The 27906-nt window shown below is 48.7% G+C and overlaps 1 protein-coding gene across 4 annotated transcripts in view; it reads right to left on the reverse strand.

The window, feature by feature from the left end:
- The window catches only part of CPEB1 (cytoplasmic polyadenylation element binding protein 1), a 36924-nt gene extending 11498 nt beyond the window's left edge, over nucleotides 1–25426 (reverse strand). The window contains exons 1-2 of one of the 4 annotated variants that reach the window (XM_075505550.1): nucleotides 25276–25426; nucleotides 15093–15281 (exon numbers count right to left, since the gene is read on the reverse strand). In XM_075505550.1, the coding sequence (XP_075361665.1) occupies nucleotides 15093–15281; nucleotides 25276–25351 (265 nt within the window). In that variant the 5' untranslated portion in view covers nucleotides 25352–25426. Of the gene's footprint in view, nucleotides 1–15092; nucleotides 15282–15545; nucleotides 15753–25275 lie in introns of those variants that run through there. The other 3 variants (XM_075505551.1, XM_075505548.1, XM_075505549.1) reach the window with 3 other exon arrangements.
- Nucleotides 25427–27906: the final 2480 nt, after the last annotated feature.

The raw sequence follows: 27906 nt of genomic DNA on the forward strand, positions 1-27906 counted from the left end.
GGCAACGCAGGGCAGGCTTGGTCACAGGAGATCCCATGGGGGCACAACACCAGCCAGCTCTATTCAAGAGGAGCGAGTCTCAGCAAGCTGAACATGTTCCCAAACCAAATGAAAAGAGCAAAGTGTTCAGAAATGGTTTTAATTATTCAGAGGCTGCAAAACAAGGCAGCTTGCCCTGAAGCTTTCAGTTTTCAGCAAAGCAAGTTTGGGATCCAGTTGATATCCTCCAGCCCCACCTGATCCCAACCAGCTAGGACCACAAGGTTTTTAACCCAGATTTTCAGTAGCTCTTGTGCAGAAGAGCATTAATAATCCAGAACACTGCCCAAGCCAGGTGAGTAAAAAATGCCATCATGCTCAAGTGCACTATGGTGTGACACCAGTACCAACTCAGTGCCAGCACCAAGAAAGCTGCTGAGCGTGCCTGAAGCGAGATGCTGGGATATACCTGTCCCAAGCTGCATTATGCAGCAGCATACCTGCCAGGAGCTGGCATCTCTAGCCTCACACTAGAGTGAGAAACCTCAAAACACCAACAGAAGCCCCAGACAGGTACAGGTGGGTTCTTTACTTGAAGCATCTACCTCATCCCAAGGCAGAGTTGGTCTGCAGGAGCCATCAGCAACAGTCACAGCATCTTCCCACATTTGCAGAGCCTTATCCTTGCAAGTTTTCCCAACAGAGGTGCAGACTCATTTTGGCTGCAGCACAGAACTATGAACTCATCTCTGACCACACTTGGAAAGGGACCTCTTGCCCTTTGAATATCTGCTTGGCTCTCCCTGACAGCAGCACCTGTGCTTACACCCAACCCCACAGCCACAGAAAAACCTTGCTGGCCCAGCAGTACTTACCCTAGGTAGAGCTTGAGAAGCAGCAGCAGCCCTGCCAACTGCAGTGGGTAGTAAGGGAAAGCTGCCACAGACTGCTCGAGCCAGGGAGGAGATTGCTCCCTCCTAGTCACAGCACAGAGCAGGGCAGAACATCTCCCAGCCCAGGCAAGCCGCGCTATGCTGTTTTGCCGACTTCTCTGAAGCCACATGATGTGTTTAAAAATACAGCCAGTGTATTGTTCAAGGGAGACAGCTGAATTTGTTAAACAGGCTCAAAAATCTGATTAGTCACTAAACAGTACAAGAGTCACAGCAAAGCAGCTGATCCCATGGCCCAAGCCTCACTGCCGACAAATATTCCAACACTGATGCTGCCCTCCTCAGCCAGAGAGCAGTGGGTTTGTAACACCAGGCAGCAAGCAGCCCTGTGCTGACCCCATGTGTGCAGCATTCCTAGAGACCTGGAGCAGCAAGTGCCATGCAGATTGCTACCAGGCAATGCTGTCCTGCACCTTATTTCCTGGTTATCAGAGATGCAGGACCAGAACTCCATTTGGGATGCATCAGCAAGGGTTCAGGGGCTCATCAGGAGCTCCCAAAGGCATTACAGGGTCCAACTGCTCTGCCCCATTTATTTCACCCTCATCTCTGCCACCACTCTGGCTTGCTACAGCCACTGCTTACACATTTGCTCCCAGGATTGCTTAGCTCTCACCACAGCTAGAAAACCAGTAAGGCCAGTATGAGTGCATTCAAGTAGCAGGATTACTGGCCTTTAAGGGATTTACTGTCTGGGCATCTGAGTTGCAGCACCTACCACCAAGCAAAATCCTGCCAGCTACAACTGACCCACTCCTATCCTCCTGTCTGGAAGCACTGACATCCTGCTGTCAATGCACATGGATTTCATCCACTCTAGAAGCTTTGATGGGTCTGCACAGGCAGCACTCAGTTACACACTCTGCAGGCTACACTGAGCTTGTGGGAGACTCCACATCACCCCAGTGGGTTTGTCTCAGCTTCACTTGGTACCTACAACCACTCACAGGGACATTGGGAGGAAAAGCTATGACCCACACTCAGCATTTCCTCCTTTACTCTTGCTTAGCAATCAGGTTGTGTTCCTTGAAGCCAGCCTTTGCAGGTAGCCTAGGAAACATCAGCATAAGACACCAGATCTTATTTATCACCCCCTCAACTTGAAGGCATCCTGCTCTAACTTGCTGTTCTAACCCACTGAACCCCCTCCTGGGGGATGGGGCACAAGATCCTGACAAAGGCTAAAAAAAAGCCCTCAAGTCATTGAGGCCACTCAATAAAACCACAGCTCTTCCAGGGAAGTTGGCCTGGCCTCCCCTCCCAAGCAGACAGCTTGCAGAAGAAAAAAGCCATTTCCAATGCACATGCAAGATGTATCAGCAGTTTCTGGTGTCAAGAGCATCTCTGAAGATCATGAAGAGAAGCAGCAAACATCAGGTAACTACTAAGAAAAAACCCCAAGTGCAAACAACTAAGTATTTTTCACATCTATGGGGGAAATTTTAACTGAAGGGTCAATGCGATTTCCATTCATCCACTCATACACAGCAGCCTTGCTGTCCAGAGCATGGCAGTGTGCAGAGAGCTTCTGGAACTTTTCATGCCTCCACTCAGAGCTGGAAGAGAGGCACATGCCAATGCTCCTTTGCAGGGGACAGCAAAAAAAGGTAGCTTTTAATAGAAACTCAGGTCTGACTTTTGACTCACTGCTGCAGCTTTAATGACTGGATTCAGAGCCAGCATGCTCCATCTTTGAGCACATCAGCCAAACGCTGACAGATTTAAGAGCTCTGTGGAGCAGTCTCGATACCAGCATGGCACTCTTCCAGTTCAGAGGCACTCAGGTCACACTCCAGAGAACGAGCATTTTACAAACCACTCCTCCTTAGTTGAGCTTTGCCTAGTAAGTGCTATCAGGACAATGTTGCTGCAATACATCGTCTTAATTCCTGCATCATCCTGGGGCCCCTAAAGATACTGAGGGGAGCACACACAAGCATCTTGGAGCCATCACACCCAAGCCAGACACACCACAGCAGAAGGATGCAGCTACACACTGAGCCTACAGCAGTGGTTTCAGACAGTGGCTAGTTTCAACTCTTCAGGCCAACTGTCCTGTAGACCCCAAATAATCTTTTAAATCCAGTTACCAACTTCTGAACTACCACTTTTAACACAAATTTACCCAATCTCAAGCAGATCACTCCATTAGCACAAGCTGAAATTCACAGCACACACCTTGAGAAAGGCACCCCAACAGCAAGATGCCCAACACCCAACCCAACCAGCCTCAGAACAGCTTTTATTCTTCCATGTGCAGGTTAGACTTGCAATTTAAGATTTTCAGCATCTGCTCAGGACCTTGAAGCATACAGCTTTCTTCCCTGCATACTATCATTTACAGCCATTTAAGAATTAGACCTTCCTGGTAGCTTTGACCAAGCCCATTTTGTAAGAGATAGATGTAGAGATGAGCCCTAAGGAGCCAAGCTTACCAATACTGGCAGCTCAGGGAAGGGCTCTGGGTAAATAAACCACCTTACCACTATGCTGATGACAAATTATGCTTAACTGCCTTGAATAAGACCTCAAGATAAGAGCAGCACTACACACAGAGCATCCACTGAATGTATTCCTGACAGCTAGAGTTGACAAAAAGCTCTGCCACTGTTAAGCTGTCCTCTGAACCAGTACTTCTGCTTTAGCTTGGGTCTGTGTGAGACCACCCAGAAGAACAAGCCAACGGCACATTATCAGAGCAGTGCTTGTGCTCTTTACTCCTTGGTGGGTCAGTTTTAGCCAAGTTATCCAGAACCTGAGACTTGCCCAGAGCAAAAAACATCTCACCTTACAGCTGTCCAGGTCCTTCTGCTCAAGCTCTTTCCCCACACTAAGAACATCAGTGGAAGCCTCCCCATAGAGGAAAACAGCATTTGCCATAGGGCAACACACTCAGCCTCTTCACAAGCCTGGAAGGCACATGTAACTGCATGCATGCACACAAACTCCTGTTGAGCTGAGCAGCATACCAGGCCCCAGATTCTTACATTACAAGTGACATCTGGCACCTGCATGCTTAATGCACAGGCAGGTGCCACTGCCAAATGCATTGTCAAACAAGTGCTAGATGAGCACACACATGCACTTTTTGAAGTCATGCTCTGAATACATATTTCAGCCTTTGAAAACTCACCACAAGGCTGGAGGAAGGCTATTTAGAAGGGACCGGGACTTACCTGAGCAGGTCTATAATGCTGAGCCCTTCAGAGGGTCACTTTTGCTGGTTGGCACCACTATCAAGATTAGACAGAGGGACATAATCTCCTGAGATGAGATACCAGAAGTTTGTCTGCTGGGAGATTACTCAGCACCAGAAGGATGGCAGACTGTCAAGACCTCCCCTTCATCCACCAACTACTACTTATGCTGAAAGTCCACCCTTCTGCCCTGATCTCCTTGCAGAGGCAGGGGTGAAGAGATCAATAGGAAAGCTCTTACCAAGAGAAGCAGGGCAGAAGAGACAGGTTTCAGTGCCACTGCGCTTCTGCTTGCAGACACCTGCCATGCCCAGAGGCTGTGGAGCTGTATACACATTTGGGACAGGGTGGCAGAGGAGGGAAGCAGTGTGATGACTGAACACAGTGCAGTTTCTTTTGTCATTCATCCTATAAGCTTGTAAAGAAGAAAGGCTGATGTTCCAAACAATAGCCTGCTGCAGTTCCAGAAAAACAGCTTGTCTGCAGTTTTTACTGCACAGCCAGACTCTACCCTGGTGGGGTGGGAGCAGGCTGAATGTTTTAGTCAGCCAAAAAGCAGCACCTCCTACAGACACTAAGCAACTTCATGGCAAGAGAAAGATTTGCATGTCTGAAAGGCAAACAGGCACCTTCACCTCCTACAGCTACAGTTAACGTCTCTGTAGTTATGGCAGCAACACAGCCAGACAGGCTGCCAGAATTAGTTTCTGCCCTCCATCACACATGAGCACCGAGCTGCTTAAAACATGACCTCCTCACCACAGGGGAAGGGATGATCAATACTCCAGGCTAATCTTAAGTGAAGTTTTAGCACTTCATGCCTGCAGCCATGGGACCTAGCACTGCCTGCGAGGAGCCAGCACGCCTGCAGCTGCAAGCACAGGGGACACCAACTGAACCAAGCCCAGCAGAAGCTGCAATGACAGTTGTGGGGCTGCAGCACACAGTATGAGAACAGGCTTTGCTTGGCACAGGGAAGGCAGACATTGGATTCCTCCCTCTTCATGCCTTAACAGGGAGCTACAGGAAACAGCCAGGCTCTTACAGGTGCACAAAGAAACAGGGAAAAGCTGCAGCAAGAGAAGTGGCACAAAAATTTCTTCCTCTTAAGTGGAAGAGCCATGCAACAGGGCCCAGAGGTGGAGGGGATCTCCATCCTTAGGCCCTCATAGCTCATCTGAGCAGCACATTGGATACTTTAAGAGGTTTTGTCCAGCTCAAATCCTCCTGATTTGATTATAATCCCATTACTCCAATGGAGAAAGAAGTCACTGCTATTATGAGAAAAGCCACCTGAAGTCAGATGCACACACCCTCTCCAGAGCTGTACATCACAACAGAAGTCTCAATCATCTTGAACCAACTGCCAACTTTCAAGAAAAGCAGCTCCCAGAACTGCAGATGTGATCAAACCAGCAGTAACCACCATCCAAATAGGAACTACAGCACAGCCCTTTTTGTTTCTGAACTACGAAAGAGGAACCTCTGCCCTGACAGATTCTTCATTTGGGGCAAAGAAGAACTGAGGATATTCAGACAGCTATTTCTGGTTTACTAAGAAGGGGGCTGGGGAATAAAAAAAAGGCAGCATGATCCCACTGCTGAACCACAGAATTAGAGTCAGGACACCTGAGGTCTGTTCTTGGTTGTGGCACCAACATGGTAAGTTAATTCCCTGGCGTGCCCTGAAAAATGGAAACAGCAGCAGAACTAGGAATGTGGAGAAGCTTATCGCATTAACATTTGAGAGCGCAGGTCTTCCTCCTGTGCTGAGAGAGTGGGACTTGGCTGACAAGCCTCATTGCTTCTTGAGGCAGGGAATTTACTACTGTGTTTCTGGGAAGGGAACACAGATGCCCAAGGTAAACATCAAATCAGTAAAGACAGCTAAAACACAGGATTAGAAGTGCACAGGTAATTGCATTCACTAAGCAGACTGCCACAACCGTATTCATCTTTAAAAAGATCAGAACATTGAAATACAGCGGGTTTTAACATGTATCAGTCCCAGAGAGATTTAAAAGCCAACATATTCCAGTCAAATTCTGCACAACAAGCTTCAGCTTCACAAGCCTCAAAAACAAGCACTTCTATATTTAAGTACCAAACTTCTCTCAATTATATGCTGCAACATCAGGGTGCAAACTCTGAAGCATGTGTTACCTTACATGCTAACAAGGATGAGACTGACTCATTTTCACTACTCAGCTGCATCAGTTTGTGGGGTGTCAAGTCCATCAGGATACCACCTTTAGGAGAAGGTATGTTCTTTAGAGGGGGAGCAGGCTGTTGGCCACACCCCTTTGGGCAAGACAGCAGGCTGCGGTAAAGAGGAGCTAAAAAAGACAGGCTTTAGTCCCAAACGCAATCTTATTTGAGAAATGGCACACAAGCCTCACTAAGGCATTCAGCTGGCATAAAGCCACATTTAATCACTAGATTGGCACACCCAGCACCACCAGTGATGCCTGCAGGTTCCCAGTTACCTTCCAGAGGTCTGCGTGCCTCAGGTACAGAATGACAGCCTTAGAGGTTTGCTTTACCTTCCCTCTGCACTCTTGGAGAGAAAACAAGCCAGAGGGGCAAGGAAGGAAGCCAGGCATTTTTCCATGGCCATCTCAAACAGATGGCAGCTGCCGCTGTGCCTGAGAGCAGCCTCTGAGCTGGCAGTACCACAGACATCACCTGTGATTCAGCTGTTTTGCCAGCACCTAAGGGACCATGCACAAGGCAAGAGAGCCCAGAGACTTGGATACAAGGTGCTGAGATGAAAGATGCAGCACTGGCTGGAGATGCCGCACCCTCTGGGAGGCTGTTAATTCAGCCCCAGTGGCACTGCGCAGCATCTGTGTGGTGACAGCTCAAGGACCACAGCACCTTTTGGAAGCAGATTGTTTCAAAGCCAGCTCAGTGGAGGCACCCATTTAAGCGGGCCTTGTTCTGGGAACACCGAGGCAGCCCATGAATTATTTTCTACAGCCCCTTTGGGCTACACTACTTTTGCCACCCTCCAGCAGCTTTCCTATCCTGCTTTGAAAAGGAGGTTGGACTAGGTAACCTCAAGACATCCCTTCCAACCTGAATTACCTTACCACCCTAAAAAGACTGTCTGTCAAGAGCACTGCAGAGGGCCTAGGAGGCTCTCTTATAGCAGTCCCACATGCAGTCACCACATAAGAAGTCAGCTAGAGGGACTTCAGCTGCATGAACAGGCCAAACACTCTCCTGCTGGCTCACCAGCCTTGCCCCTAGTGTCACCACAATGACAGGTCATCCTGCAGCACCACACTACACAGCCTGGTTATCAGAGCAGCAAGCTGTGCCCAGGCACAATGCAGACTTGAGTTTGTCCCTGGTGCTAAGGTGGGACCAGATGCTGAACTCTGGGCCTGTCCCACCAGAGTTGAGGAAGGGGAAGAGCAGGCATCACTTCCACCTTCTGCTACAGACAGCCCCAGTGCACTAGGAGAGCAGCTCCAAAAGCTGCATGGAAGTCCAGGCAGTTCCCCTACCCAGCGCCAAGTAGAAGCACTCAAACCTGCATGTGCTGTGGAGTTTGTAATGAAGGCACTGAGCCAAAAACACATTCAGGGCCTCTTCTAGAGGGCTACCATATTACCACCAATGAAGCTGCAGCAGACAAAGCCTTTCATGTCTGCTCTGCCCGCAAGCAAACAAGCATCCCAACTGCTGCTTAGACATCTAGCAGTGCAAGGGTTGGAGGAAAACCTACCTGCCCCATCTCTCATTTGACTAGCACAATGTTGGGGATGAATCTTACCCCAAGCCAGAGCTTGCACACACCTAAAACACCCTGCCGCTACCTCCAGTATCAATCACAACGGTGGGGGGGGAAGACTAAGCTACTAGTCTTTAGTAGCTGGGGCACCTCAGAGCCATCAAATGGCAGCTCTGATGCTCTCCTCAGAAGGGAACATGCTTGTTAAGGCTCACTTCAGCAGCTAGCAGAGACATGCACTCCAGACTACAACTTGAGTCAAAACACTTATAGGCAAGCTCCGAGCCCAATGTATTTGTACACACCAGCATCACCAGGTAGTGGAGCACCAGTCAGCATGTCTATGAAGGGCTGAGACCTGCCAGTGCTGGAGCACTTTCTTCACTGCCTCTCCAATGGCTTTGAGCAGGATCAGACGCTTGAGAAGTCTGTGTCTTCCCCACACCCACACTTGTCCACGGTTACCTCCAGAAAGCACGCAAGCAGCAGCAACAGCCCCTCAGGGTTGCTCCAGAGGCTGCAATAAAACATCCTTCCCTGACAGAAGTCAAGTGGAAGATTTTGGGTGGTGTGTGCCTGCTCCTGCAAGCCATCTTCAGCACAAGACTGGAGGCTGACCCACTTCAGTTCTAGCTGGATGCAAGCAGAGATGCTGGTTAGGTTCCTGTTCTAGTTACAGATCTATTGCATCTTCTATTTTACAGCATTGGTGCAAATAAAAATAAATCTGTTTAGGAAAAGCTTCCATTTGAGCAGCTTCAAGAGGTGGATCAAGAGTAACTTCCATTAGAAACCAATTGCAAACTCAGTTTTGATACTTGTTTTACTTATTTGATACATATTTTATTCTGTTAAGGATCAAATACTGCTGCCACACAAGCAGTCCGCAGCTATTAAGTGCTCCCTGCTTTCTACTCCACAGCAGGGCTGGCTCCAGCCAGCAGTTGAGAAATTAGCCCATGGAGCATGAACAGCCCTTACCGAAACATGCTCAAGAAACAAGGGCCCATTAAGCATCCACACCAAGTGCATCCTCAGAAAAGCCCTAACAGGAGCTAAGATGGCATGGGGCAAGCTTTTAGTAAGGCTATCTCAGGTACTCCTGAAGTACAACCACCATGCAAGAGACCACACAAGTCAAGCCAGCTTTCAGCTTTGTTCCCTTACAGCATTATTATAATTAACCTCCACATACAAGGCACCACCACCACATTCATGCTTCTACTACTAAGCCCTGAACAGTAGGCAGGCTGCTCCTGAAGGACCAGGGCTTAATGCACAGCTGCCAGGAAAGCCTCTTCATTTCAAGGCAACAAAGGACACTAAGAACATGGGGATTCAGGATCCCCACCACCACCAAGTCTTTGGTTACCCATTTGCCTGAATTGGGTGCAGGTCTGAGGCCAAAAAGAGGTGGTCTTGTCTCCTTGCTCCAGCACAAAACAGCCATACCATCAGCAGAATGAAGGAACCTTTTCCTGAGTTTTCCAGGCAGACTCAGGCTTAAACCTGAGTGAGGCTGCAGGTGAACTCCAATGAAATGAGTCACACTGAAGGTGAAGTGCCCCCTCCCTGGACCTGAAGCTCCCCCTTCACTAGGGAGCAGCAAGAGTCCTTCCTGGATACTCTGGTGGCATGTAATAACCTAGTGTTATCCAGATGCTGAGCTCTTCCCTATCACAATGAGCCTCTGAAACCTTCCTCTAGCATGAGCAGAAGGCTTTTCATGCAGCCAAGCAGGAATATGCAGGAGTTGAGGGTTATGCTGTTTGAGTTGATGCAGCTACTGGGCATGCCTAGGCAGCAACTGTCTTCTGAAGCCACTTGTCCAAAACACAGCAGGTAAAAGAGCAGGGAGAGACCTGGACACACAGAGGGGCACAAGGGAGAGCACTATGGAGCAGGCATTCAGCACCATGCTGCAGCACAGGTTAGCCTAGCAGCACATTAAACAGCCAGGGAGAACAGCCAGAGATCTGGGGGAACTTCCCTCACCCAAATCCTCTGCCCCTCTAGGGTCTTCCTCAAGCTCTGCAGCTGAACACTCAAACCAACAACTCAAGGAAGGCCAGCAATTGCTATGTTGTGCTTATTAGCAACAACCACCCCCACACTGATTAGCAACTCACTCAGAAGGGATTTCTCAGGTGCCTGCCATCACCTATACAGCATTTCTGAGGACAGTCTGAAAACAGCCTGTCTTGGGGGAGCAGCTTACAAGTCCCTCCCACTGTTACTGAGAAGAAAGGCTAAGAGTCCATGACAACTGTCCTTCCTTCTGTATAAGAAGTCTTTTCTTTCATCCTTCAGATATGAAGTTTTACCTTGAGGACTTCGGAGTGATTTGTACTCAGAGGCCTTAGCTATCTGCCAGGCAGTGCACAACAGACTGCCTGCGGTTCTAGCCTAGCAGATTTCAAGCAACTACAGTTAATCGGCATGTTCAAGCTTATTGCAGAAAGAAGTTGCTGTGCACTGGGAAGCAGGAGAACCAAGGGCTGGAAAGATCTAGCAGCACTTCCCTACCACAGGCCATTTCCCCCAGCACCAGAGCTACCAGAGCTGTAACCTTGCAGGCTAGAGAATGAGACAGCAGCAGCCACCCCAGAGAGGGTACGGATGAGGCTGGAGCTGCAGTCTCAAAAGCAGATACAAGGAAAAGCTCGGATCTGTTGCTGCACCAGCAGCTCTAGGGTCACACACCAAGCAGAGAGGCAGATACAGCAAGGTGGTCCATCCAACACCATCAGAAAGAGGCCCCCTGCTCAGGCTGGGCTCACCTAGAAAGGCAGATTTCCTCTCTGGAAGAAGAGCTGATACTCCTGAAAATGTCCTTGCAGGTTAGTATCACAAACTTAGTGTTAACAGACTGGTTTTAGGATGATTTCCCAGTGGGAAAGTCTGCCTGTCCCACATAGGATTAGCCTCAACCTCCCAATGTAGGACAGGACAGACCAGCCAGACCAAGCAGCTGGCATACAGGCTAAAAACCAGCCAGGGAGACCCAAAAGCTGCACATGGATCTGCTTGTGTACTGCTGTCACCCGTTCTCTAGGCAAAAATTGGATCAAGACCCCATTTGCTTGTGCTCCTTGAGGAATAGGGCAGTGAAGGTAAAGGATACCATCAAGGGCAGTCCCATCTCACTGTCTCTTAACCCATCCTTGCCTCTGCAGAGCAACACACTCAAAGGTCTAAACAGGTCTAAGTAGGTCTGCCTACTATGAGGCTCCTTTAAAGAAGGGAAAATGCTGCCTCAAGAAATACAGCTGGGGATGGCAGGACTGGAAGTGTTCAAGGCCAGTTTCCTGCAAAAGCTCCTCCCCAGGCCACAGAGCAGGTTTCTGGGACTTGCTGAAGTATTTCCAGCCTGACAGATCTAGTGGCAGCAGTGGGTTTGAGATGCCTTTCCTGCTATGAGACAGCAGTTCAATCCTACAGCCAATAAATGCAGGCAGCTCAAGCCTGCAGCAGCTGCTGCCTCCCAGAGAGGCTCTCTCCACACACCAACTTCAGGGACTGGCAGCACATCTGGCACACTCTCAAGGGCTAAACACACATCCTCAGTGCACTGTGGCACTGGACCCAGAAGGACAACTCGTTACAAATAACCTTGTCTGGGTGCAAGGGGTTCAGCAGCCCTCTGGGAAGCCAGGATCAGGGTGTACAAACCAGCACTGCTGCCCTCTGGCCTTGTCCAGCACAGCCCCAGCAGGCATCTGATCCCGCTGCGCCATGACACCACCTTGAGTGCAAGGTGACACCAGAAGGGTTTGCAGCCAAAGGTCCTTCCCAGGGTGAGAGCACTCCACACTGGCAGGGACTAAGCAGACAGGAGACGAGGTCCCAGCTCATCAGTACTCAAGCACAGGCACTGCAGGGGACCATATCAGCAATATTTTTAGCCTGATTCTTAGGGGTTTGATTTGTTGGGGTTTTTTTTGTTTGTTTGGTTTGTTTTTTGTTTGGGTGTGGTTTTTTTTTTTTTTGCATTTCCACCCTTCCAGCCACCTCCCCATGGGTCTGCACAGCTGAGTCACTGCTGGAACCTTCTAAACACTTGGACACCAGCAGTACAACAGCTCTGCTTGGCAGCACCATCCCTCCCTGGCCCCTCGAGACAGCCCAGCACTGACGCAGTCTCACCAGTGCTCAGGACACCCTGATGGAGACCCCAACCCTCAGCCTCCCAGGCCTCAACACTGGGCATCAGTAGCACCAGGACACAGTAGCATCCCCTCCATGTTCCCCCTCTTTTCATCACAGCATAGCTAGGCTGCCTGGAAGCATCAGCATCTGCTGACTCCTCGGAGATCTGTATGGCTTTCAGACAGAGGAACACTCCTCTGCCACCCAGAGATGAGTGTTTCACAGCCTTTCAGAAGGCACTCGTGACCTACAAGATCTCCCTTCCCAAGGAGCTCCACATTGCTGCACCAGGGCCCTCATGGAAGAGAAAGATGAAGCTCTGCAGACATGGGGATGTGTGGGCAGGCTGAAGCAATACAACAGCTGTGCACAGATATCAGCCTTTCATTTCTCCAGCCAGTGTACACCATCCCCACAGCTCTGAGCAGAAGAATAAGAGGAGCCCAGGCCAAAGAGCACTCCTGGCCCAGCTGCTGTACACCCAGGAAGGGAGGGCAGGATTGAGAGGGAGAATGCAAGCAACACCCCCAGTTATACAGCCCTAGACCCTCTCTGCACAGCCTCTGAAGGCCAGAGGCTCCTCTGGAGGCAGCACAGCTGCATTTGGGGTGGTTTTATGCCCAAATTCCCCCTTTCATACCAAGGGGAATACCAGGAGTGAGAAGCAATGAAACAGGCTTCTCCAGACAGTATTGGGTGCCATCTTCCAGTAGCTGTTACCACAAGTTGTCACAAACACCCACTGGGTGCAGAATACCCAATTCCAGGGCAGTGCCCGCAGTTGGATCCCTCCTACTGCTCTTCCCAGGCCTCTGCGGCAGGCAGGAGCTCCAGCACAATGCACTGCAGTCAGCGGGGGCACCTGAGCACCTTCAAATCCTCTCCAAATGAATCTCCCTCCTGAAACCAGAAGCCCCTCCACCCTTGACAGTGTACCCCCCCCAATCCACTCAGCCCCAGCACCCAACATGCAGGGTGCAAAGCCTGCCACAGGCTTGTGCAAGCACTGCTTGCCTGCCTGCCAGAGCACTGCAGAGATGTCCACGCCTCTGCCAAGACAGCCTGGCAGGAAGCTGGTCAGGAGAGCACTGGAGACAGCTACAGCTGATCAGGTGGGCTGGGACACCCACAGAGAGCAGCTGCCTCAGCGTGTAACAGCCCTCGTTCTGCAGCACCAATGTGCACTGAGCCTGGGGTGTTGTGGTTGTTAGCAGCAGCAGAACCATTCAGCATGGATGTTGCCTGCTTCAAGTGTGCTCTTTACATCTTTAGATCCTGTAACACAGCTTCAGTGCCCTATAGTCTGCTAGCAACCATAAGGGGCTCTATGGCACCTGTCCAGCCCACTGCACACTAATAACTTTCATTTCTCCCTCCTCCTTCAAAGTTTCAGCTGGCAACAAAAGGAGGACAGATACCAAGTGTGGTATTCCCTGGTTCATTAGGGGAAGCCCATAGGACCATGTGCTGGAGCAGAGCAAGGCTTAATAAAACCACCGCAACCTGACTGCAGGAAGACCCTAAGTGCCTGTGCTAGGGCCCCCATGCAAGCCTGAACACTAAGTCTTGTGGAAATTAGGTGTAGAAACTCTAATGAGCTGTGCTGATGAAGCTGTCATTTCAAACTCCACTACCCCACAAGTAATTTTTTTTTTTTGTTTTACAACCCATGCAGCAACATTCAGGGCTGTATCCCAGAAGCTCTTCCTATCCCGAGGGCAACATCCCCTGGACATCAGAGGTGGTTGACAGTACCCCCTTGCCCCCCCAAACATCTACGTGGGCAAATCATGCTGCCCAGGCCACCCCAGGAGCTATCTGCATTCCTGTCAGCACCAACTTTACGCCTGGGGCCTCCTGTGTCACCCAAGTCTGCACAGAGACGCGCTACCCTTTTAACAAAGCAGCAGTGTGCTGCTATAAAGGGATGAGTTTCTGTAGCAACCAGGCTGAACTTGTACAAACTCTGCCAAAGCACTAGATCTTTCCATGGACTGATACTTGAACGAACACACCATTTGTGAAACTGGTTTTTACAGCCCTTGAAGGCTGGGAAATGAACTCTTCCCTTTGTTTTGCACCCCTGCCCTGTCACCAGGCTGAGGAGATGCATTAAGTTTGTGCACGCAGCACCCCTTTCTCCTCCTGTGATTTTACAGAGAAGGCTGGTGCCTCTGGAAGAGTTAAATGAACCCTGCATCACTCCAGGGGAAGCACCCAGCACCCCAAAGACTCCCCATCTGATCCCAGCTGCAAAACCAGACTGGAGAGAATTGAGGGGGAAGGGCAAGCCAGCCAGCAGTGCGTGGCTGCAAGCCCACACCCTGCCAATCACGTAGGTTTGCGTTGGACCAAAAGAGTTAAAGCAAGAAGCCATTCCACTGCATCTCCTCCAGCCCACTGCTAGGAGCAGACCGCTATTTCTAGTTGAACATGGGAGTGGAGCAGGATACCTCCAAGTCTTCCACCCAGCCTGCAAGCTACCAGCTGAAGTTGTTAGTCAGGTGCCAGCTGCGCCTACCACACCCCACAGGCAGAGTTTGGCAGGCAACACTGCTGTAGCATAAGAGCAAGTGGTGCTGCCTGGACTTTTGCAGTTGGGGGGGTGGTGTGGGGGGGTGGTGGTGTCACTCTGCAAGCAGATGCATCCCTGCCTGCAGAGCTACCTGCCACCAGGGATTTTCTCAGGCTGCCGGAGCGAAGTTCACACTCCCACCCAGTGTGTGTTCAGCCTCCTGACACCACACCCCCCACCCACTCCCTCCAAATGCAGGGAGAGGATTTCTCCTCTTCTCTCAGCGATGTTATTCCTCCACCAGCATTACAGCACTGAGCAAAACATAAGCCCAGGCACTTCTTTTCTGCAGTGAACTGACAGCAGAGCAGAGGGGGCTGTGGCACAGCCAGCCACAGCCTCCCCAACTAAACCACCACATTACACAAGCATTACAGGTCAAGAAGCCCCCATCAGTAACTGCCAGCACCCCGTTACACAAGCAAATCACTCTGCATTAGCTTTAACACAGCCAAAAATAAAAGGAATCCAACAACTGTTGCTGCATGTGTCAGACTCACCGGACTGTGTGCTGGTTTGTGCTGCAGCATCAGAGTCCTGGGTGCTCCAGGGTCTGTCCCACCCTGTCAGGTTGAGGGACTGCAGGCCAAGGCACAGATCATTGGTGTCTGGGAGGCCACGGGAAGACTCTTGCGTGGACGTAGGGAAAAGCATCCTGCTTGCCACTGCTTCTTCAGAGTCCTGGAAGTCTGCTCAGATTGAGAACAAACAGAAGCTTGAGAGTTCAGGGTTGCTTTTTTCTTTTTAAAGAAGGAGTTTTCCAAAGCGTTAAGCCCCAAGCCAGGTCTTGTGCTGCTCTGAAGCCACAGCTTCTGCAACTAGCAGTTGCACCCCAAAAGGGAGGGCTACCATATGTCCAGAAACCAGCCCCCCACCCCCCTCAGCCCCTCCACCTTCCTATCCCGTCTGCATTACTGACTGGGTCAGCATGTGACCAGGCTGCTGATGCTTACTGTGCTGACAGTGACGTCACTCAGCCATGCAAGAGAACTGCATCAGCTCTTACAAAATAAAGGTAAGAAGAAAGGATAAGATTTCCCCTGAAAGACAAGACAGCAGGCAGGAGGAGAGAGGTGCAGCTCCAGTAAATCAAGGGAGGCAGGCAGCACAAAAGCAGGGCTCCACAACACAGCACAGCAGACAACAAGCTCAAGGCAGCAATCCCCCAGCAACTGACGATAGCAGCAGCGACAGAGCAGACAGTTTTAGTGCTACCCAGCTCTCCTGTCCCCGCCTCCCTCCACCCACAAAACCCAAAAACACTTTAGTTCTGGACAGACTCCAGCTGCTGGCTCCAATTCAGAGCCCAATGCAAAGCTTCGCAATTCTGCTAGCATAATCTATTTGGTTCAACTTGGCCACTGTGCCTCACTGACTCTGCATTGTTTACCACTGAGTAACAAGGATAACCTTCAACCCCCTCGCTACCCAGAGACAAGCCCATTATCCCAGGTCCAGCCCAAGCAGGCACATCACACTGGTACAGGGAGAAGAGGACCAGCCAGAGCACAGGACCCATTTCACATCAGGAATTTTTCATGGCCTGTTTACCTTCTGCCCGCCTGGCCAACCCCCCCCCCTTCCCAGCCCTCCCCTGCGGGGTGTTCACAAGCCTATGGTACTGGAGATGCTGGATTCTTGCATCTGTTTAAGCCTGTGCCAACAGCCTAAGGAAATGCAGCAGGTTCATAGTCTGAGAATTCCAGTTTAATGCAGGGATCTGGGGGCTGATGAAACCACAAGATGCTCAGCTGTGTTACCTGAAATCTGAGTCAGAGGGCATTTATAAGCCAGCTACCAAGCAGCAGCAGCTGTCTCCTCCTCCTCTGCCTGCCCCCACACCCTCCCACTGTGCCATCAGATGTACACCTCACACACCACTCCTGGCTCTTCAGCAGGGCACTGCAGTGACTCCAGCCTGCCACACTATCCCTCAGGTGCAGCCCTGGCCATCCCAGACAGCCTCCTAGCCTGACAGTGTTCCTGGCCTCCTTTTCCACACCCACATCCCATGTCACTGGGTTGCCCATGACATAGTAAAGCCCAGGCAAGGCCCCACCATCAGCTGGGTATCCCACATGAGACACAGGCCACTGCTGCCACCAGAGGTGGGACCCTCACCTTGACCCCACAGCGATTTGGGGAGCACCAATGTTCCCAGATTACAGCAAGGGGGCTGAAACCAGCTAAAACCATACCTGCTGGCAACATGCTGTCTCCCCCCTTCCCAGCTGCAGCCTCCTCCACAGTACTTCACCAGGATAGCATCCACCAGGTTTTTTTTTCCCCTACTCCCCTAGTAGTACTAGTAGAATCTGTAGTGCCCATTCAGTCACATTACTATGAAGCACCTGCAACAGCATCAAATATTCCTCCAAAAGCATCACACTGCACCTTCAGCAGGGTATTTCACTGCATTAATTCTTCCAGTATAGTTTTCAGATTGCTTGTTTTGGACAGGCCCTAAAAACATTTAAAATGCAGCTGTAGGGAGGAGAGGATAAAGGCGCATTGCTCAGACAACTCAGTTCCCACAGCAACCATAACTTGCCCATATGAATATGTAACATTCCTGCATTTATGAAAATGCAGAAGTGCTGTGCTCTAGCCCAGATCCCTGGCAGCAGGAGACTACCTTCCCATTGGGGACCAGGATCTTGCTAGGTTTTATGCCATCTTCAAGATTAATTCCCACCAAGCTTCATCTTCTGGGAAGCATGGACACAAACAGAATATTGACAGACAGCAGAACTTGAATCCCACCTGGATCCAACATCTTGGATGAAACCCACCACTGAAGAAATAAGGAAAACAGGGAACAAATTCATCAGCAATGAGAAGCACTCACTCCACAGCATCCAGACACATTTTCCCTAGCTATCTACATTTTTCAGGAAATAAGCTGGTTTGTTTAATTGAACCCAATCAGATTCAAGTTCAAGAGATCTGTTTCCCTCTGATGACTTCAATCTACATTAAAGACAAGCTCCCTGCAATTCAGTTACAGGTATAACTGCTGAAGCACAGAGTAGAATCTGCTTAGATAACCAGCATTTTTTAATTAGACCTTTTCCCATCCAAAGCAAATAGCCAGCACAAGCCTGCTTCCCCTTTAACACTCCTAGTCACACTGAAAGATGGATACAGGCCATCAAGGAAAGACACCAACTTAAATAGAATTTAAATGGATTTCTGGAATAGTTATTTTCAAATTCAGAGCTGGGAAATTTGTTACAAAGCAATCAATTATCAACAGCACACAAAACTAATAGGATACTGGGGCAGGAAGAATTAATTTCCTACAAAAATTCCATCTAAAGAGTCATAACCTCAAGTTATTCATAAGTAAACTTTTACCAAATATTAAATAACTTAACTTTGCAACCTGACACAGCCCAACCCGGCCCAAATGCTTTGCTGCAGACTTTTCCAAGCCCCAAGAACCAGTGAGAGTCTTTCCAACCTGGATTTTTCCCTGAAGTTGCCACTGGAAGCCAACCATCCTGGCAGACAGAGCTGTGCTGCACTGGGCTTGTGCCCAAACATCTGGGAGAGACTGAGCTCCCACCTCCCAAGCTGGTTAGGTTTGACTTTAACAGCATCATGAGAAGCAAGTCCTTAGTAAAACACTCTTGTGCAGGTGACTCTCCTGGATGATGTCCTCCTGTCTGTCTGGGAGATCCCTGGAGTCAGGGTACACCACAGCACAGGCTGGACAGCTTTCTACACCACCACCTGGACAGAAAGCTGCATTTTTCAGACTTCAAATGTTAGCATCACATTTAAGACATTCCAAAGGCTTCTTAAAGGCAAGCATCTCCACACAGTTCAGCTCTTAACCTGCAGTTAAGCCCTTCCAGCCTAGCTGGCTTATGCAAGCTGCAGCCCCAGCCACTTGTCCCCACCCCAGTGCTCCCTCCCCACTTACACCAGTTTAGAAAGATGAGTTTCCACACAGGAAGCTGAGCTGCAGAGCTACTCTGGTTAAAACCAAGCCACTGGGAGTTAGTTTTAGCCTAGCTCATTCCCCTGATCTGGTATTACAGTGTGGCCGCACCAACCAGGCATTTGAAACAGGAAAATATTTAGAAAATTACAGCCTAAGCCTGTGTGGGAAGGACAAGCAGGGACTGGCACCACAAGCTGTGACCCACAGGCAGTTTGTGGCAGGCAGGTTAAGGTAGCAAGGGGAGAGCTGAGTGTGATTCAGTCCCTGTTCCGTAGCAGCAGCATCCCTCTGTGCCATCAGACTTAGTCTTGAAAGGTGATACTTCAACCAAGGGCAAAGATGTTCAAGCCTTCCAGACCTAGGCCACTTGTAAAGCCAGCTAAAAACCCAGCAAATGGGTTTTATCTTAAAAACTGAGAAAATCTAGAAAGGTGGCAACAAAATGGTTAAGCAAGCATGAATCAAACAAGCTAGACTGCACTCCTACCACCTCTGCAGCCATGAAGAGGTATCCCTTTGCCCCCACATGCTAATTGCTAGCAGAACCTGAGTACAGAGGAAGCCCCTCCACAAACAAGGGCCCTGAGTGTACAGAGCAGGGGAAGGATAAGCACAACTCAGCTGTAAGCTCTGTTCCCTGACAAAACCAGACTCACCATTGTGTGTAGCTACCTTGTGGACTGACCAAGGCTGAACCTCCAAACCAAATCCAGAGAAGCAAGAGGCAAGGTAAGCATTTTTGCAGCCTGCAGATCACAAATGGGAAGGCAGCTCACAGCAGAAGCACTGTTTTGCCTTTCACACCTCCAGTTTAAGGCTAGGAATTGTGTCCCTGAAAATTAAGCTTCTCAAGTATGTTTTGCACACAAGACAAAAAAATCTCAAGTGAAAGCTTTTAGAGGATGAGCCAACTGTATTCCTAAGGTACACTGAGGATCATCAGGGGCTTAGGAAAGCTTGTTAGGCATAAACCTACTAGTTACAAGACATTTTTCTGATATACAACTAAGCATCTCCCCTTTAATCTAAAAAATTCCTCAAGTGGAGACATTTGCTGCTGTATAACCTGTTTCACAGCCAGAGCAAGGAGTTTGCCTTCTTCCCATAACCACAAACACTTGAACAGCTGGAAGCAACTATTTAAGAAACTAAGGAAGAGGGCACTGCAACTTTGCCTTGCTGCCCTACCTACCCTCTTTGAAGAGTAACAGTGGGAGACTGCCACAGGATTACAGCACCAAAACCTGAACAACAGCACAGTACATCAGGAAACCCACAGGAAACCTGCTGGATCTTCAGCAACACCATCCAATTTGCAACTGCTGCAGAGTGCAACAGCTCTAGGCCAAGTCCCTGCTCTCTGCAGAACACCCACCATGATCTGTTTCCATCTGCAGATCTGATGAAGAAACCCATTTACTAGAGCTACTTTCCAGTACTCACCACACTGCTGCACTGCATTGTGCCCATGTAGGCAAAGACCTGTTAATGCGACACTTGAAATATAAAGGCCAAAACCAAAGGCAGTAGGTGTGCACCTCTTTTGGGGCACAGGTGTTGAATTTCACTATTCTGATGTGTATACCAGACAGAACATTTATTTGGGGCAAGCAGAATGGTTCTCAGCTGCCAGCTCCAGGTGAGCTCCTGCTACCAGCCTTGCTCTGCCTCAGGCACCCTGTTAACCCCACACACTCCAGGCAAGCAGCACTACATTTTGCATCTCTGCATCTACAACATTTTGTCCCCACATCCAAGACCACACACACATCAGGTCAGCTGCATCCAGCACTGTCTGGCATGTTTCCTCATGGCTGCAGGGCAGTGAAGAACAGCAAAGTTTACATTATAGTACCAGAGAGGACTTTTTGGGTGGCTAAACAAGTGATGGGTCTTTAATAGACTGCAACTGAGAGCAAACAGGAAGCCGATTTAGTCATCAGCTAGCCTGGGTTTGCATTTGTCCTTCAAATTTCCTTAAATAAAGCAGCCACTGAGAATCATTAGGACCTGATGGGCCACAACTAACAGCCTTTACTCTGAACTTGGCACCTTAAACCACTCCCATCCACAGGAAGTCATTTAAGCATTCCCATTTCTTCACACAATGGACTGTCAACTGATAGCAAAATAATGGCTGCTTTGTCTCAGTTAAATGAGCAGAGGTTAATGAAAGGGAAATCAATGCTGCTGGGACATTTGGGGTACCTAGAATCCTTTTAAATCAATTTTTTTAAAGCCAGCATTGCCTTAGCCAGTCAGCTTAGCCAGGTGAGTAAGTGGGCATGCAAAAGCTGAAGAGGGAGCTTTACTCACTATTCTACTTAAGCTGGAAGTTGTGCCTACAGAACACAATGATGATTTCAAAAGCTGGTTTAGTTCTTTTTAACCAAATCTGGTAGCAGCACCTTCCACCCAGCAAGGCCCAGCTTTAAAGCCTGGCACACAAAACACCTGCTACCTTAAGAAACAGCTTTGCTCATGTTCTTATTCAGACCAGTGATGAACATGCAGAACAACTTTAAATTTGGGAGAGGAGAACCACATTCCCTGTGAAGCAGTTGCCCAAGGACCAGCTGCACTCCAGCAGCACTGGCAGGAGTTGAGCTGGTGGGAGATGTTGACTCCTGCCTCTGTCACAGCCACATTTTCTCTCCTATCTCCAACACCACACTAAAACCCACTAAAGGTTAATGTCTGCACTACACAACCTTGCTGAAGAAGTTTGGCCTTCCTTCAGACAGGACTGAATCAGCCTGAAAGGCAGGTGTTTTGAAGCACCATACAATCCTGTTCCAGAAGCTACCAGACAGGTTCTACAATTACAGCTTTCACCACACTGCTGCACTGCACCCTTTGGTTTGGGCTAGCAACCTAAGCTTAGGCTTGGGGAACTCCTGGAGCAAGCACCCATGAACCACTGCAGTGGTAGTCAGGCTGGGCCTGATGACTCAGATCATTTTGACAAGGCAACTAAGTTCACCAAGGGTTATCATTAACTGCAAACTGATCTTTATAGAGATTTAACATTAGGTATGGCAGCTAAATCTCCAGTGGCAATCCCTTCTGCCATGCAGCTCTGCCCAGATCTGGATAACTCTGTGTCAGACACAGGACTGTTGAATAAGCTTGTTTTCTCACATTGCTCAGACTGCTGCTGTACTGATCTCTTCTCAGCACAGTCTCACTGCACGCCTCATCACAACAAGTAAGGTGTCTCCACACGTGTTTCCCCAATAGCATTAGTGAAAGGTCACGAACTTCTGCCATCCCTTCTCCACCATGTGTAATCCTCTTAATGCTGAAAGGGGCCTCTTACACACAAGTCCAATCCAGGATAAATTTAGTTTGACCTGAGGAAGACAACTGAAAAGCTTGAGGGACCATGAACAGATTAGAGTACAACTATTTCCCCTGCTGGAATAAAATCTCTTCCCCAAGCACCCCAACCAAAAGAGTTTAAGTTGTAAAAAGACAGTCCTTTCACCCATTATAGCTACTACATTAAGGGTAGATATCCAGGCTCATTAAGACTGCCCAAGATACAAGTTTCATGATAATATAGCCTAACTACAATACGCAAGTTGTCCCTGCACCAAGTAAAAGCACCAGAGGCTCATGAATTCTTCAGAACTGATTTAACTTGGAGCAGTGACAAGACACCACATGAGATCAAGGGTCTCTCTGCTCCATTGGTCACCCACCCAGAAGCCAGGCTCACTGAAGGCAAGACACTGATCCTGCAGAGCCTCATCTTGTTCACTCAAAGGCATGGCAAACAGCTCCAACAGCCTGCTTCAGGCTCTAAACCATCTGCCCAGTGCAGGGGGGCAGTTAGCAGCATTATATTCTGAATTTTAGCAATCAGCTGCTCAGCCTTACAGCCATTGGGTATGAATTTCTGTAAAAAGACTGCCACAACCTAGGCCAGGGTTCAAGGGCCAAAGCACCTCCCCATTTACAGATCACAGCTGTCCTAGGATTCACACCCTTGCTGACAGCACCAACTTTTTCATAGAGAAGATGCTCATTAGCAACACATTAAACAGAAGCAGCTCACACACTTTTCTGGTCCAGAGACAGAAGGAAGCTTGCAGAACTGCTGCATTCAGGCCCTCATTACCTACCAAGAGGTCCTGACTGATGAAACAAGGCCAGGACTGCAAGCAGACTAATAACTCTGAGCTGCCGATGCACTGGCAGATGCTGACTCATCCATATATTTACAGCTGATAACTGCTAGCCTGGCCAGGATAGCTCAGGTTGTACTCTATTATCAGTCTCTTGTACAGCCCAGAAGCACCTTCTGAAAGAGATCAGACATTTCCATTAGCCTAAAGGGTGAGGGCACCCAAGGCAGCCACTTTCTAGCCCTGCCTCAGCAGTGCCCAGCATCCTTTGGGAAGTGAGCAAGCCTCTTTCCTCATGCCATCACAAGCATTTGTGCCACTGCACAAGGGATTTGATACAAGCTAAAAACCTCCTGTCACATTATCCAGTGCTGAGCAGGCCCCCCACACCACATGAATGGCTGTGCCAGCAGCCAATGCCTACTTGTGAGACTGGCCTCAACTGCTATATCAGGAACAAGAAAAGCTGCTTAGGACACCCCAAAAAGCACAGCTTTTGCTGCCCTGCAGCACAAATAATGTTTGCTAGAGGAAGCCTCCCCTTCTTACATGCAAGTTCCATTGTACTTGTCCTACAAGAGGTCTTCCATAGAAGTTACTCAGTGATAGCCTGAAACACAAGCACAGTTTAACACCACCGAAGGGAAATTCCCCCAGTTTCCAATCAAGACACCACCTCTCAGCAGCTCCACACCAGCAAGAGCCCCTGCTCCAGGCATCCATAAGAAATACCACAGCAACTGACAGACCAAGCAGAGATTCACATGCAGCAAGTCAGTAAGCAGGTTCTTTTCATTGCCAGGTGAATAGCCCAGTGCCTCAGAGAAGAGCTTTAGAAGTCTAGAAGACAGTACTGCAAATTAATTCATGTGCCAGAGCTAACCCACATCTTCACAGGATGAATCTGCTCTAGTGGGCAGGGATAGTTCCTTTATTAACTAGGTTAACTTTGGCAAGTAAGCTGAAACTTAATTAGGAAACATTCCCATTCCAAGTTATAAATGGAATATGAAGGGCTACAGCTAAGATTTCAACAAGGCAGCCAGAAACAACTCTTACATGAATTCATGGTAAGGAGATAAAGGAAAATACTTAGGTTTATTTCTCCCTTATGCTTCCAGTGCATCAAGATCAGATACAACACTGACTACCACTGTGCCAAGGGACAAAAAATGTCTAAATACCTCAGTACAACACCAAATATCTAAAAATGCACCACTAATGACACCACTGACCTGAATTAGTTAATATTCACTATGCAACTGCTCAGGAGTAGCCAGCATATCCTACAATAGTGTTTTACTAGGCACGTTTCAAGCAATGCTGGCTATAGATCCATACCTTGAAGTGAACAATTCACTTCCCCTGGTATTTCTGCAGTGCCAGCACAGGATCACATGGCCAGATCAGCCCCAGTCCACAGTGCTAAGCCATTCAAATACTCAGGAGATTAAGCTGCACTGGAAGTCATCTAGTAGCAGTCATTTCACTAGTCCAGAACAAAGTTGCACTGCACAAGCGGATGCCCAGACACCTGTTTTCAGCCTTTTTTACACCCATTTAATTAAAACTCATCAGATTATCCATGAGCACAAGACAATTCTGTCTCCAAGTTACTGCAGAGAAAGCTTCTCTGCCTACAGCAGCCTGCAAGGTCACCAGCTGGTGAGGTTTTTCCCCTTTACTTCCCACTTTGTTTTGGGAGAAGTCCAGAGGGTCAGTTTGTTTCCAATAATGGCCAAAGTGTTTATTGACCCTATAATTCAGAGGCTGGAGGAGCAACAGCAATCTCTTTCAAGTGCCCAAATCCTTGGCACAAGTACCATTACACAGAAGTGCACTGGCAAGAGGAACATCAGGCACCTGGCAGGTACATTTACTGGCAAATCTTGCCTACTCTAAAGGGACAAAAGCACATCCTTCACTTACATAAAGATAAGATTGGACGCAGCACTCTTTGCTTTGGCACAGAGCCTTCTGTTTTGAGGCAGATCAAGTGCAAGACAGTAGAATATGCCCACTCTCCTCAGCCTGCAGGAAGCAAAACTTGCAGCACTGATCTCATAATTCCAAGCTTGCTTTGCAAGAAAGTCTTCACCTACATGTACTGCTTCAGTGTGCTCTTAAATACACGATTAACTGACCTGTAGCAAACACAGTTATTCAAAATTATTTTGCATTTTTAATGCATGCAGCAGATCAGCCATACTAACCACTAACAGATTAATCCCACCTCCAGGAGAGGCAGACTGTAAAGGAGTCTGCTGGAACTACCTACACCAGAAGTTGGCAGGTCAGGCAGCGAGAGCTCATGTCCTGCTCACACGATGATCCACAGCACCACAGGGAGCATAAGCAAGCCTTCCCAGGCACCTCCACACTGCCAGGGAATACTTGGATTATCCACTTCAGGCACACAAATGAAGCCCCTGGTACCAAAACAGCATTAACCCTCACTCCAAGCAGCTCTCTGCTCACAAGCATGTGCCAGCAACCACACCACCAAGAAGTACCACCACATGTTCACTAGGTCCCACCAAGCAACTCCTCCCTTCCGCCAGCCCTGGCCCCTCAAGCTCACCTCAAACCCAGCCAAACACTCACCTGGCAGGATGTCACGTTTGCTTTTTGTGACAGGTGTGGTACAGACTCCACTGAAATCCAAAGAGTTGTCCAACATGGCATTTATTCGGCGGAATATATCTGCATTGCTGCAAGTGGAAAGTGCAGGGGCATCCAGGCTATCCCAGCAGTCCTTTATGCTCCTCCCAGTATCTTCTTTCTGGTAAAAAAGAACAAGTATTAGTGTCAAGCAGGCTAGTACTCACAACCTGGCTTTCAACACATTGTGGAAAGTCTAGATTGCCTCCAATACTCATATTACCTTTAGCTCCAAGTCTTAGCAACACTCAAGTACAATTCTTGGCATTAAAGAAACAGTTAAGCAAACAGGTCAGCAATCTGTCAGCACATCAGACCAAGACCATCCCAGTCAAACAGGTACCAGCTCACCACAGCTGGGATGAACTTTAGACTAAGAGCCACAGCACCCAAACTAGCATGGTTGCTAACATGAGCTCCCTGCTGGTTTTCTCCAGCACATCACAACACTAAAGCAGAGATCTGGTTAACAGAGAATCAGCCTTCTGACACTGGGGCACAGGAGGGATGTTCATGGTCAAGGCAGCCACCACAAGAAACCACAGTAGCTCCTCCTATGCACAGCAGAAGAGATCAAGCCTCACTATCACCCACGTTTGGGATCTCTGAACAACATCTTGGAATGGCCCAAGTCAGCAGGCACGCAATCACTTCAGAAAACAGGCTAGCTCCAAACCCTGAGGTCTCCCTTGGAAAGGCAGAGAACCAAATCCTGATCTTCCCTTTAGATAGCAGCTCCTGACCACAAAGGGAGGTTACACCAACCCAGCTCTGCTTTAGCATGACCCTCCACAGCCACTGATCTACCAGCATCAAGATTTTTGGGACCATCCTACACAAGCCAGAACTCTTGCAAAGCTTCCTCTGCATGAAAAAGCTCAAACCACTCCTGCTTCCTGGAGCAGCTGCTTCCCCAGGGTCTGCTCACAAACCACTTTCACATCTAGGCTTGCTTCAGTGCAGCTGCACAACATTCAAGCCTCTGCTGATCTAGAAGCCACTAAACTTAGTCTCTAACTAGTATTTTTGGACAAGGGCAGGTCTTCCCACCACCCAAGAGCCACTGCAGCAGAACTCTGCTCCTGAACATGCTGAGCAAACAGTATTGCTATCAATTAGGACCCACATTAAAGAGAAGAACAGGAAGGCACAACCTCACCAGTCTTGGCCTCCAGAGCAGAATTCTTGCATTAAGCAAATCGAGTTAGAGCCAAATTCAAAGAACCGAATTGCAGCAAGGCTGGTGAACAAGCCCCTGCTACTGCAAGACAGAGGCCTATAGCTCTTAATTGGGCCATTTGTAACTTGTCAAGGCAACATTTAATACATCTACCTTCTGGATGCATTCCTGCAAGTTTTGGGCCTGATTTCCCCCACATTCCTCCCCCTGCTTCACTCACTAGCAAGCCTGAAGTGCCAAGCTGGTTTTACTTTCAAATCATCCCTTACTGATCTTTCCAGTGTGTGGCCTGTGGCAGAAGGCAGGTCAACACTGAATTTCACATGGACATAGGAACTTTAGCTCAGTTCAGAGACAGGACTTACATCCTCCCCCCTCATCATGATGAGTTTTACTGCCATAACACAATCTGATAGTTTTCTTTATGCACAAGAGTTTTTCTCCCCGCCCCCATTTAGCTAAAAAGCAAAGGAAACCCTGTCCTGGAATCAGCAGGAATAAGCTACTGAATTATCAACTCACACGATGCCTCCAGGCAGGACCTGAACAATTGATTCAGGATTTCAGCCCGTTTAAGACTATTAGCATCTATTCAGCACTGGAGTCCAGGATCTTTGTCTATTGAAAGGCTCAGCTTACTCCCAGATAAGGTCCTGGGACTCTGCAGGCACAATGCAGGAGGATTTACAAGCAAAGAGAAAAACAGGTAGGGCTGAAAGCGAGCTTCAGGCAAGAGGAAACAGGCAGAGCAAGCTTTAAGTCATTTTATAAAAAGCAGCTAGAGGACTACAGACACTCAATTTAAGAAAGTATTGCCAGTCATCTTTAATAAAAAGTGCCGCATCAGGCTGCCTTGGCACAAGTGTGAAACTCCATATGCTACTCCTGTTACTGCTAAAGAACCACTTACAGCAGGAGGCAAAGCTTTTCCCTAGGAGTCTGTGCTAGCAAGACAAAAATAAACCCAAGCAGCAAACCAAACGCCTGACCCATTCCTGCTCATTTAGCATTTGATGCTTCCCACAACTGGCAGCACCAGTCCTGCTACAAAGAACAGAAAATAGAAGGAGTACGGCCAAACATTTCCACAAAAACTACTTCCACTTACAGAGCTTTTAACCTTAAGACTGTCAAGGATATCCTAGAGATACTGCAAGCATCCAGGACATAGGAGCTGGCATCCAACCCCTTGTAGGAACTGGCTCATGTCCCTAAACCTTCCCTTGGTAGAGCTCACCCTCCTCCCTAAACCCCCCCAAAACAGATACCCCTTTGAGAAGAGCTCTGCTCTCCCAGTCTCCAAAGCATGCAGGGCCCAAAACATTCAGCAGCCCAGATAGTCCAGTAGAAAGAGTTTGCAAACATGTAGCTGGAGAATACGCCCGTATCCTTTA

The sequence above is a fragment of the Mycteria americana genome, chromosome 6 (assembly GCF_035582795.1).
Source record: "Mycteria americana isolate JAX WOST 10 ecotype Jacksonville Zoo and Gardens chromosome 6, USCA_MyAme_1.0, whole genome shotgun sequence".
NCBI classification, from domain to species: Eukaryota; Metazoa; Chordata; class Aves; order Ciconiiformes; family Ciconiidae; genus Mycteria; species Mycteria americana.